Below are 12,884 nucleotides of genomic sequence, written 5' to 3'. Positions count from 1 at the left end.
CAACCATGAGACCCAATATCCATCATGATAACAACTAACTAAGATCAAGATAAATAGTAGAGGAGGTGTGGTCATCGGGGCCCTCGGGGCAGTCACCCCCAAACTGGAGCAGTGGCTCAAACAGATCCCAGGAACAACATCAGACATCTCAGTCCAGAAATGTGCAGTTCTAGGCACAGCCAAGATACTGGAGGAGAACCTCAAGCTCCCAGGCCTCTGGTAGAGGACCCGAGCTCAGAGGATGAAAGCTCCCAGGCCTCTGGTAGAGGACCCGAGCTCAGAGGATGAAAGAGACCACCCACAGAGGGTGAGAGGGGATTTTTTTTTTTATTAGGATGAAGATTTTATCTCACTGATCATGAAAAATGTATTTTCTACACATGCAAGCATTTTCATACCTCCTTTATAATTAAAATTTTAGGCATTTTTAATTTTATTTTTATCTTTTTTATTTCATTTATTTAGATCATATCTATTTAGATCACACGCGCACACACAGTCCGAATCCTTTTTTTATGGCCCTAATCCTGTTCCGTAGTACTTTATTATATAAACCTACATAATCAATTTAACGTCCTTTTTAAACTTAGTGGGTTTTACTTAAAGGCTAACATGTCTGCACCTGTTTTACAAACTGAATAAATAACCAGAAAACAGCGACTCTATCTACAATTTAATAAAAAATCTTAATATTTTTGCCGAGAGTAAAACAATATTACAGTAAAGTCAATGTTGTTGGACACTAGTCAACAAGTCAGTTGTAACTGAGCAGTTAGAAGAGGATAGCGGCCCCAGTTAGCTAAACAAACATCCGTCCTTCAATAAAATACAGGCTTCACGACGAAGAACGTATTAAAGATTAAATACCTGGAGATGCTTTTAATGCCTGCACGAATCTTCACTTATATTGTTTGTTTTTTTTAACCTATTTTTCATATAAACGACAAACCCTTTTATCAAACTGTCCTTTCTTCTTCCATCCACATCGCTCTGGTTGCTAGGAAACAGGAAATGTGTAGCAGCGAAATGCTTCCGTCTTAGCAGCACCCAGCTAAGTGGGCTAATAATTGTTTATTTATCAACTGTTGGTAACCCTGAGATTTAGACAAATAAAATGAATGAATAAAGAGATAAAATGTCACATTAAAGTGTTAAGCTTCGTAAGAAGTACCGGAAATGATTTATTTTAGCTGTCTGAGACAGATAAATAGCTGACGTTGCTAGCGATGCTACGTAAGAATACAAATATTACTATATTAACTTAAAATATGTTATATTCTGGAAGTGGTTATATTATTTTTATTTTTCTCTTATTTGAATAGTTAAACATTAAACACATTATTGATGCACACTTGGCTCTCTGGCTCGTTGCTGTCGTCATCAGGGTCCTAGTGCCGACGCGACACCACTTCCAGTAAACAGCGGCTCTGGCAGTTAAAGCTGCCGTCTCTCCGGGACTCAGTCTGCCGACTGTTTATGAACCAATTCCGGTAAGAACCTTTCGTTTTTGTTTTAAAGAACCCTTCGGGGAAAGGTTGGTGGTTTTAGCGGCGTCTGTTGCTGAGTTCTGCGGTCTGATTTGAGCAACCAGCGGTCCTAAAGCCAGCCATTTTGAGTCAACATGAGTAGCCTGACAGCTAGCAGCGGCGGATACATACATGTCGTGTCCCGCACGTCGCGACCCCATCCCGCTGACATGGAGGGTTTAATCAGAGGCGCAGGCTGGTGCGGTGGCAGCCGTGACTGCACAGCTGTCACTGCAGCGACTTCCTCTGTCATCAAAGCGGTTAGCTTATTGTCCCTGAGGTCCTAATGCCAGCCATTTTGAGAATAAATAACAGCATCTCCACATATTTCTGTAATTATGTGCTACTTTTTCTGTTCCAGGATGTTCTATTTGCAGTTTCAACTCATCTGATCAACATTAATCCATCTATTTCGTGTTATAATTGTTTTATATTTACTACAAATCTGTTTTTAATTTGATCTGATTTTAGAAATAAAAAATGGCCTCCCCTCAGCCTGGCAGCCCGCCTCCTGCACAGCAGTTTACCCCCCCAGAGAAGGATGATGACAGCAAAGAAGAAGAGGTGGTGAGGGATCAGCCGGTTAAAAAACGTGGCAGAGGCAGACCTCCAAAAGCCAAACCCAGCTTCAAATGCTCCACATGCACAGAGGCTTTCAAAAGCATGTCAGCTCTGCAGAGCCACAAGCTGGCAGCGCATGCAACACAGCAGCAGCAGCAGCAGCAGCAACAGCATGCATGTTCTGAATGCACCAAAACGTTTTCTAGCAAAGCTCAGCTCTCCAAGCATGAACGCACCCACTCCTCCCAGCGGCCTTTCCAGTGTCCAGATTGCCACAAGGCGTACAAGACGACCACGGAGCTGCGCAACCACAGCCGCTCCCACACCGGGGAGAAACCCTTCGTGTGCCCTGAGTGTGGGAAAGCCTTCATGCAGGCTATCTGCCTGCGGATCCACACGACGCAGCACAGTGGTGAGCGACCATACTCCTGCCCCCAGTGCAACAAGAGCTATCCCACCCTGTCCAAACTGAAAGTCCACGAACGCTCCCACACCGGAGAGAAGCCATATTTCTGCGCCGAATGCGGGAAGAGCTTTGCCGACCCCTCTGTGTTCAGGAAGCACAAACGGAACCATCAGGGCCACCGTCCATATGCCTGTGAGGAGTGTGGGAAGACGTACACAGAGCTGAAGGACCTGAAGAACCACGAGCGTTCCCACACCGGTGAGAAGCCGTTCCTTTGCTCCGACTGTGGCAAGGCCTTCTCCCGCTCGTCGTCGCTGGCGTGCCACCAGCGAATCCACTCCCAGAACAAACCCTACCAGTGTGAGCAGTGTGGGAAAGGCTTCACACAGCTGTCCTCCTACCAGTCCCACCTGCGCACACACTCTGGGGAGAAACCCTTCCTCTGCCCCCAGTGTGGTAAGATGTTTTCCGACCCGTCCAGCTTCCGGCGGCATCAGCGCGCCCACATAGGGTTCAAGCCGTACCCATGCGACAAATGCTCCAAGCGCTTCCGGCAGCCGGCCGACCTGGCCGTGCACGAACGCGTCCATTCTGGGGAGCGGCCGTACAAGTGTCAGAGCTGTGACAAGGCCTTCGTGGCATCTTGGGACCTGCGGCGCCACATGCTGGTCCACACCGGGCTGCGGCCCTTCTCCTGCACCGAGTGCGACAAATCGTTCACTGAGCGCTCCAGCCTCAACAAGCACCGGCGAGTTCATTCTGGAGAGAGACCCTTCAAATGCGAGGAGTGCCTGAAGTCGTTCGTGGTCTCCTCGAGTCTGCGGAAGCACGAAAGGACTCACCTGGCGGAGCAGCAGGAAGATTCAGCCTCCACCTCCACCACGGGCTTCACCCCCCACACCACGCTGCCACAGTTCTCCTGCGCCCTCTGTGACGCCACCTTCGCCTCCTGGGATGAGGTTCAGGCCCACGAGGCGCTCCACCCGGCCGACCCCGCTGCGCTGCACATCTGCCGAACCTGCAGCGCAGAGTTTGGCCAGCTGGGGGAGCTGGAGGATCATGCCAAGCAGCACAAAAAGCTGCATGTCTGTGACAGCTGTGGGAAGGGCTTCCAGAACCGATCGGGGCTACGAAAGCACCAGAAGATCCACTCGGCCAGCAAACCGCACCGCTGCCCGCACTGTGGGAAGGCCTTCCTGTTCGCCGCGTACCTGCGCAAGCACCTGCGGACTCACCCCGCGGCGGCAGCAGCGCCCGCAGCCCCAGCTGTGGATGAGATCATTCACACAGACCCGCTTCCCTCGCCCCCGCCGGCCGCAACCTCTGACCCCGGCGCCATGTCTCTGACTGTACCTGTGAGCTCCTTCCACAACCTCCCAGATTACCTGGTCAAAGATGAAGGAATTTAATCTTTTAAAAAACAACCAGCACTGTAAAAGGAAAAAAAAAAAAAAAAGATTGTTGGTGTAACTTATTAGGGCTTGATCGTTCTTATGATTTCTAACAAATATGATGTAAAAAATGTTTTATAATCTCTGATATAATCTCCTACATGTGTTCTTCATGTTTTAATCTGTTCATAAAATCATTTCTCCTGCAAACAGAAGCTATAAACTAAATGAATAAACCAACACATCGTCTCTACTTACCCACCTTGAATAATTTCCATTCATTAAATGTGCTTTAAATCCATTTTTAAACATTTTATTATTTGTAGTTGTAGTGGAAAAATGTTCACTGTGAAACTTTTATATCAATAAAAAATATAATAATATAAAAATATTTTCTTTCCCTCTTAACCTTGTTTTTTTATCTTTGGGTTCAACATTTGGTGACTTTACTGTGAAGTTCAAAAGTATTCACACTCCTGGTAGATTTACATCTAAAATGATTTCATTTCAGTTCTGTATATTTTTATAAAATATATCTCCAAAGAACTCTACGTCTGCAGACACATTAATAAAAGTAAATAATCATAATCAAACCTGGTTGTTTGGTTTAGCAAAGGATTTTTATTGGAAATTAAACCTTTAATGTCATCCTGACACTCGGACACTTCTTCTAATAACTGAACAACTTTCTGCATGTTTCTAAAGTATGGAGCTAGATTGGGGCCATAAGGTTTGTTCAAAGTGGGTCCTGGAGGCCCGGCATCCTGCATGTTTTAGTTCGCTCCCTGCTGGTAGGAACAACCTTTTCAGCTTGTCATTGTTCTGCTTAGACGTTCTAATGAGCCGTCATTTGATGCAGGTGCGTTAAACCAGGGAGAGACTAAAACATGCAGGACGCCGGGCCTCCAGGACCCACTTTGGACACGCCTGGTTCAAAGGGAAAAAATTAAACAACTGAAACAAGATTTGAAACTGAAAAATTATTTTAAAACTGGGGGGTAAAAGTTTCAGACAGAAAAATAAAAAATTTGAAACTGAATAAAAAAATTTGTCTGAAAAAAACTTTTTGAAACTGGAACAAAGATTTTTTTTTTCCCAATTTCTTTTTCTTTTGAGCAAACTTTATGGCCCCATTTTAGCTCCATACTTGTGGTATTTTGATATTTTCCCTCTTTGAGGTTGGAAGGCCTCCTTACCATCACCCTAATCTTCAGCTTCCTGCTCTGTCCAGCCGATCCAAAACGTTATCACCTCCAAGCAGATAAAATATGTTACAAGTTTAAAAAATAACTTCCAGTCTGAATCTGCAGGATGTGAATAATTTTAGCATTAACTGTTTGGAGTGAACCATAAAAAAGAGCATATTTAAGACTTATTTTTTAAATTATCATTATTAGCCTGCAGATTTTAAAGGTAAACTTTAGGACAGGATGCATAAAATCAGGTTTTATTAGTTCTCATGCATATTTTAACAAAATAGTTACGAGAAAGTTTTTATTTTATCTCCTGGTTGCATCAGTTGGTGGTGAATAACTTGTTGCAGCTGGAAGATAATTGCCCTGCAGTAATTATCCAATCAGAGGCTCGTACCTGTTAGCTTAGTTAAATCCAGGTGCTGAAAGGAACAGGATGTGAAAGAGCCGGAAGATTTGTTGTGAGTTGGCTAAATTATCGTAAATTTATACATTTTAGTTTAAAACCAAGAGAAAAAAGGTTTTAAACTGCAGGAGCGTTAAAGTTTGAGGTTGTTGGGAAGCAGAAAGGCAGAATCACCCATCAGCGTTACATCAGGACTCTGATCTGCTCTTCCAGGAAACATCTGTTCAGAGTTACGGCTCGGTTTAATGATGGCGGCTCCACATAAATCCATGAATATTTACGCTTTGGCCCCTCGGCCACAATCAGAAGACGTTTAATCTTATTTCACGTGTTCCAAGTTAATCATGTTGCCGTTTTGGAAAACAACAAACTTTAGAAAATAAATGCAGATAATCCAGATGTTTTATAAATGAGCTGAAGTGTTTGTTGGTTTTAGTTTCCTTTTGTGCGTAAACGTCTAACATTTGACCTGCAACATGTTTTATGGGGTAGAAGTTCAAAAGGTTTTTACTTCTTTCAGCTCCTTTTAAAACTTAAAATGATTGTAGTACAAAAATATGTATGTTGAATTCCTTGTTCATGACTGTTATTTTATATTGCCGTCATGTTTAAAATAAATTTTAAAAAATGAATATTTAGAGTTTTTAGCATTTTTGTTTTGTTAGCTGTGATTTGGTCTTTTGTTCATTTCTTTGGTTGAATTTTACCTCCTGTGGAGAGACATTTAATTCAATATAAATAAATAGTATAGTTTAGTTAAAAATATTAATAAAAATCCTATTAAGCAAATAAATGCTCCCATAAAATAAAACATTATGAAATGCAACCAACAAGGTAGCTTAGCATCTTAAAGGGGCAGCATGATTTAGAATAAGCTTTTTTAATCTTTCCATCATGTTATGATTTTATTCCCTGGTAAATAAAGGTATGTTTAACAAACACTTTTATCTCCATGGCAACCATTCAGGTGTTGCAATGCCTGGGTGGACCTAGCCCCGCCTTCTCCTCCTCACTCAGATCCTCCAGACTAGCCAGCAGCAATTAGCAACCAGCTGCTGAGCTCATTATAGGAGCTGCTGCTCAGAGCAACTCTGGTAAAACGTTAAAGGGTTAATATAGGAGCCATGTTGGGACGACTTCCTGGAGGCGGAGCTTCAGGAAGAGCAGGAGCTTCTTAAAGAGACAGAGACCCAATTTAAATCAGGAAGTCAAAATAGTATCTTTATAACAAATGAAGGTCGTTAGTCTATCATAGAGAAAGTCTTCAGTCAGAGGCCTTTTCAGATTTGTTGCAAGTCTGACTGCTACTGGAGATTCATCTTCCCCACAAAATCACCATCTATGACTCTTTGAAGAAACTTGGATGATATTAATTATATTAGTTAATTTATGAATTGAATCACTTAACATATGAACTTGAGGTTTCATTTTCAAAAACATTTAAAACAACACCTCAGAAATGAATAGTCTTATATTTTAATACAAAACGAATTAAAAGCACATTTTAACGAGATTTCCTGTGACAATATAATTATACATATAATTATGTTATTATATAATTGTAGAGAGTGACTCGGAGCCTTTGTGTGACGTTTGGCGGCAGCTACATGGACTTCCTGTTGCTGTGCTTCATGGTGATGAGCAGAGCTGCACCAGCGTCAGTCAGAGGCTGCAGGAGGAAAATTCGGGTCAGACAGAAACAGAACCGACATTCAGCAAAAACTGAAAGAACAAGGAGTTACCTCAGAGTAGGACAGGAGAGCACTCCTCTGAAAAATACAGAAAAAGATTAAAAAATGTTTTCAGTTTGTGATTTTTACCACGTGAAACTCACCCTGGTTAGAGTGTGACTGTTGCGGTTTATGGGCTCCATGGTTTTGACCCAGTCCTGGTACATCTGCTGGTCCTCTGCTCTCTGGTTCTGCTCTCTGAAAGCATTTAACAGAACCACTGCAACAGAAACCCACTCAGGCCTAAGCTGAATCATTTTATTACTTTATTTGATTCAAGTTATTTAGCAATTTATGTATTTATATTCAATCATATTTGAATTTGATAGTGAATTTTATATATATATCATAAATTTGATCATAAATTTATGCTTATATGTGTCAATTAATAAGCAATTTTCCCTTGGGAATCAATCAGGTCTATTCTATATAAAAACATAAAGAACAGCATAATAAAAGTACATTTCTTTAAAGAAGTTCCTCATGTAACTGTGAAGTGGGCGCCGGGCGCCATCACAGCACGTCGCTGCTACTCACATGGCTCGCTCGATGAGCCGCTGCTGCTCTGCTCCCTCCTTCCTGGCGTCCAGGAAGCGGCCCCTGACGGCCAGAGCGGCGCTGGCCTGCAGCGAGTTGAGCTGAACGATGGCGAGGGAGAGGGAGGACAGGGCCGCCGAGCTGAGTAAGACGAGGAGGAGGAAGAGCGTTTTCATGTGCTCAACGTTTCCTGCCATTTTCACAGCAAACGCTCTCCAGCCTCTTTGTTTCTGACGGCGGAGCGTTGACCTTCAGCTCAGGCTGAGCGGTTCATTCACGCCGCAGCTCAATGTTAGCATGAATGGAGCCGAGCAGGAAGCGCCTGTTTCCTAGCAACAGAGCGCAGCTCCACATGCAACAAACCGCAGCTCAGTTTTCAGAATGAACGCACAATAACGACAGAGTTTAAGGGACAAACTGAGCAAAAAAATGAAGATGGAATTACAAGAAAAAGTTGTAATTATATGAGAATAAACTTCAAATAATATTTCAATAAAGTCGTTGAACTACGAGAATAAAGTATTAATATTTTCAGAATAAAGTTGTAATTTTATGTCAGTATTCTCAAATTTTCTCTTTTTAAAAAACATTTTGTTAGCGTGTCGATAGCACTCCGTCGTACGCGATCCTCACCTGTCGTCTGTCACCTCTCTGTCTGCAGTGAACACCCGGAGCAGAGCCCGACCGTTCCTCCGGTACCGGACCTGCAGCTGCACGGCGACATGGCTGCCAGAAGCCGGCGACGCCACTGCAGCACCAACAGAAGCACAAGCAGGTCAGAATTTTCAATGAATACGGCTGAACCAATAATTAATAATTGTTATTATTAATCTGATCTGCTGGAGCTCAGCAGATCAGGTGTTGGGCCCGCCCACAGCCCCTCTACTAGCCCAGCCCACAGCCACGCCCCTATTCTAGCCCCGCCCANCTCAGTCCAGAAATGTGCAGTTCTAGGCACATAGGACCCGAGCTCAGAGGATGAAAGAGACGGGGTGAGAGGGGAATATATCTGTGATCCAGTGGTAAGTTATCTGACATTGTGATTTAGAATTTTTAAAAATATTTTCATTATTTCTTTAGATTTGATTGCATTCAAGCAAATGTGACTCATTTTGTTGTGCTTAACAGAGCGAAAGATAAAATCTCAAAACAACAACATTTTTTACGTGGACACATTTCCTTCAGGCCGTAGAAAACCCAGAGGAGGAGGAGCATGGAGTGGGCGGCGTTTGGGCGGGGGTGCAGACATTACAAGGTCGTGACCCTGCCATGCCTCGCAAGTAAACACACGGCCTTGAAATTCCTCTGGTTTCTGAAACACAGAAGCCTTGAGGGGAGATAATTTAACAATGTTGGGATACCTCACTGATTTCTGTTGAGGCTTTACATGTTTGGGGAGCTACAGAAACAAGGACAGGACTAATAAAGAGGCTGCAGCGGTGCTGAGATACTGCAAAAACACAAAATCTTACCAAGTTTTTTATAGTTTCTAGTGCAAATATGTTGAAATAAAGGAACACTAAGCTACAACTATAGAATCTTGTTAAATAAATCCTTAATAATGATTTTAAGAACATTCACTTATTATAAGACTTTTTTGATGGTGTATTTCGGCCACTGCAGGTAGGAAAACATGGAAATTTCTGCGTTTGAAAAAAGTTTTAAAACTTGACTTTTTAAAGTTTCTCTAGAAAATTTCTGAGATTGATCTTGAACTTTTTGAGCATTTTCTCACAAATCTTTGACTTTTCGAACTCAGAAACCTCCATGTCTTTTCTTGAAGGTTACTGCTATTAATCTCAAACTTTCTCAGTTCTTGTAGAATTTCACTCGTCATTTTGTCTGTCTACACTAGCCCTAACACACCGTCAAATTTCCCCCATGTTAGAAATGAATAAATACTTCTCGACAAGTTCATGTATCTTTCTGAAAAGTTAAAGTTAAATTTGTCTTATTGTAAGTGTGCTACGATATTTGCTCTAGAAACTAGACAAAAAATAGGTTTTATAAGAATTTTACAAAAAAAGGAAATATGACGTTCAACTTTTTTATAATAAATACTTTTCACTGCAATTTCAGCCTTTTACTCTGTAACTCAATCAGCTTTACACAAATAGATTCTGAAGTTTTAACCCAATGTTATTTAAATAGTTTTAGAAAAATTAGTCTTTTATTAAATATGCCTAAACTTTTAACTAGACCATTCTAACACATAAATATTTTTTGCTACCAACTATTTCCTCACCTTCCAGGACTTTGCAAGCTCCCCTGCAGACGAAAACAATCCCCACCGCATGATGCTGCCACCACCGTTCTCTTGCAAGACGATGCAGTGTGTTTTTTTTTTTCTCTCTCACTCTCATGTGAGCAGAGCAGCTTTTTCCATGTTTGCTGAAATCCTCACATAGTTTTTGGCAAACTGTGACACAGCTCCACGTGGCTTTCTTACATCAAAGGCTTTCTGTGTGCCAAACTTTCATAAAAAATAAAAATAAAATAAAAACAGATTTGTGGTGTGGGGTGCGTGGCAGAAAGTCGTCACATTCTCATACCTGGGCTGTGGATCTCTTCAGATCCTCAAGAGTCACTCTGTGTCTCTAGATGGATTTTCTTACTAATGCTCTTCTTTCCCAGTCTGTCAGATTAGGTGATCAGCCAGTCAATCCATAATCAAACCTCTGTAACATCTATAATTCTTAGGATATTGTTTGCTAGCATAGCCCTGCTTTAAACCTCTCCTATCTGCGTTGAACCTCGGTCTTCATGACGCTGTTTGTTTACTTGGGTTCTCTAATAAACCTCTGATGCCTTCACTGAGCAGCGGTAAACACAATTAGGTGACTTCTGAAGACCATTAATTGGACACTAGGAGGTGCAAGAGTACCTGCTGTTTTTCTTCAGGACAAAAAAAGTGCCCATCTGAAATCTTTTTTTTTCTTCCTTTTTTACTGTGTATTGTTTGTGACCCAAGACAGCAATTATTTGAAAAAATAAATTATATTCAAGCTACACCTGTAAAGAAACCCAAAACAAACAAACAAAAAGAAAAATACAATAACTACTAACTCAGCTGGCGGTTCCATGTGCTGCACAGCTTTCCCTTCTTTCCACTTGAGGACCTGAACCCCCGAAATGTCTATGGATTCCAAACTGATGTTTATGTTTTTATGAGTAAATGAACAGCTCTGGAAAAAAAATTAAGAGACCACTTAAAGTGATCAGTTTCTCTGATTTAACTTTTTATAGGTCTATGTTTGAGTAAAATGAACATTGTTCTTTTGTTCTATGAACTACTGACAACATGTCTCTGAAATGCCAAGCAAAAATTTAGTATTCATTTGCAGAAAATGAGAAATGGTCAAAATAACCAAAAAGATGCAGTGCTCTCAGACCTCAAATAATGCAAAGAAAACAAGTTCATATTAATTTAGAAATGACAATACTAATGTTGTAACTCAGAAATCAATATTTGGTGGGATAACCAGGAGGTTTTCAATGGGGTTCAGTGCTGTGAGCTCTTCATTTTTTCCGGAGCTCTATACGGAAACTGTTTGAGATTGTCCTTCCTTTTTCACATGTACACACCACTTTGTGGTGGTCAGTAACAGAGAATCCCAGTAAAATACACTGAAGTACGTGGTTGTCATTGTGATTCATTCAGTATGAAAATCACCTTCTTCAAATCCGTATAATATTTATCTCACTCTCCTCTATTGCAATCATCTGTCGCAGCACTTTCGTTACTTTCATTGTAGAAATGGTAAATTCTTCAGTCGGTCTCCTTGCCTCTGTTGTTCAGTAAATAAGTTGAGACTCTGACCACATTAGAGAGGGCGTGTCGAGCATCTTGACACATTTGATAACATTTCTCAGAAGCTTTGCAGCATTTTATCAGCTCCTCTTTTGGGCTGTCCTGAATAGCAGATATGTAAAAGAAGTCAATGCGACAGGAAGACGGGGCTGGCATCCATCGTCTCAAACGTTACGCAACGCAGCGTCAGCAGGGCTTCAAACCTCTTCTTCATTTTTTAACGAAACAGTTAGAAAAATTAAAAAAAAAAAAAAAAAAGCTTACCTCCCTCTGCAGGCATACCAAAACAGAGTGAAATTTTAAGGATGAGGCAAATTATTTTCTCCTTTAAACACGTGGATTAACAAGTAATTTATGCTTCTTCGCTGTGCTGTAGAGAAAAAGAGGCGAAATACAGTTTAAAGACAAATAGAAAATGGAAAGTACTAAATGACAGACACAACCATGATTTAAAAGGCCATTAAGTGAGAAATGTGTGCCCTTAAACTTGACTCCAGCTGTTTTATCATTTCACAGCACGATGCCGTCTTGTTTGAGAAGAAATTGTATAAATTCGTTTTGCAATTTCTTGTTCTTGTGCTTTTTATGAGAACGGCTCCACGAGAAAACAGACCCTAGGGTTGTTGATGAAACGCAGAGAAATGGACTGGTTTACACAAAAAGGAGGAAGGAAAACAAAAGTATGACTCAGGATCGTAAAAATCCATATTCTGGTGTTCCCAAAAAAAAAAAAAAAAAAAAACTAAAATAATCAACTCTCCACCACTGACTAATAGTTTAGGATTTTTGTGCTGAATTGGATTTGCCAAATTTACCATGAGGCATCTTCGTTTAGCTGAAACTCTGCAAACCAAAGCCAGCTGTGTGATTCATAGAGACAAAACGCTTCCTGGAAACTTTTCCTAAGAAGCCAGATTTGGACAGACTTCGTCTAATCACAATAAACAGCTAAGAGTGTCCAAGACGGAGAGTTTTAGTTTATTATCGTTTTGGTAAGTGCTGGATGACCTGAATTTTTTTCTTCTTACTGTCGTATCTAACACCACCAGGAAGAAAACTACCAGAAACATCTGGACAGAGATGCTCACATTTGTAGATGATTATATGATTATATGTGTTCAGTTTGCACAATGTGAATTTTGCTTTTTACTGCTAAAACTTAAATTCACCCACCTTTCCGCAGATATCCTTTAACAAACCCAGTGCAACTAATGGCCTGTAGATGCAATTAATAAATAATTTGCTTAAACTCTTTTGTGAAGTTTTCATAAAGACTCAACTTTCTGGTAAACATGCAAAGCATTACGACTGACAAAAAAAAAA

The 12,884-nt window shown here is 41.2% G+C and overlaps 1 protein-coding gene across 2 annotated transcripts; it reads left to right on the top strand.

Moving 5' to 3' along the window:
• Nucleotides 1–499: 499 nt before the first annotated feature.
• On the top strand, nucleotides 500–4,150 carry znf668 (zinc finger protein 668). Of its 2 annotated transcripts, none has more exons than XM_015042799.1 (2): nucleotides 500–1,490; nucleotides 1,998–4,150. In XM_015042799.1, the coding sequence occupies exon 2, from the start codon at nucleotides 2,007–2,009 to the stop codon at nucleotides 3,900–3,902; it is 1,896 nt and encodes a 631-aa protein (XP_014898285.1). In that variant the 5' UTR covers nucleotides 500–1,490; nucleotides 1,998–2,006; the 3' UTR covers nucleotides 3,903–4,150. The 2 variants fall into 2 exon arrangements, with proteins under 2 accessions (XP_014898285.1, XP_014898286.1); XM_015042800.1 differs by having other exon boundaries at nucleotides 500–1,786.
• The last annotated feature ends 8,734 nt before the right edge of the window (nucleotides 4,151–12,884 follow it).

Source organism: Poecilia latipinna, unplaced genomic scaffold (assembly GCF_001443285.1).
Source record: "Poecilia latipinna isolate Pla-1442-1.1 unplaced genomic scaffold, P_latipinna-1.0 Scaffold602, whole genome shotgun sequence".
NCBI classification, from domain to species: domain Eukaryota; kingdom Metazoa; phylum Chordata; class Actinopteri; order Cyprinodontiformes; family Poeciliidae; genus Poecilia; species Poecilia latipinna.
This window is presented reverse-complemented; position numbering and strand designations above follow the sequence as displayed.

Bases quoted from the DNA above. Each gene is read 5' to 3' on its own strand.
- znf668 (XM_015042799.1), top strand. From the start codon at position 2,007: ATGGCCTCCCCTCAGCCTGGCAGCCCGCCTCCTGCACAGCAGTTTACC.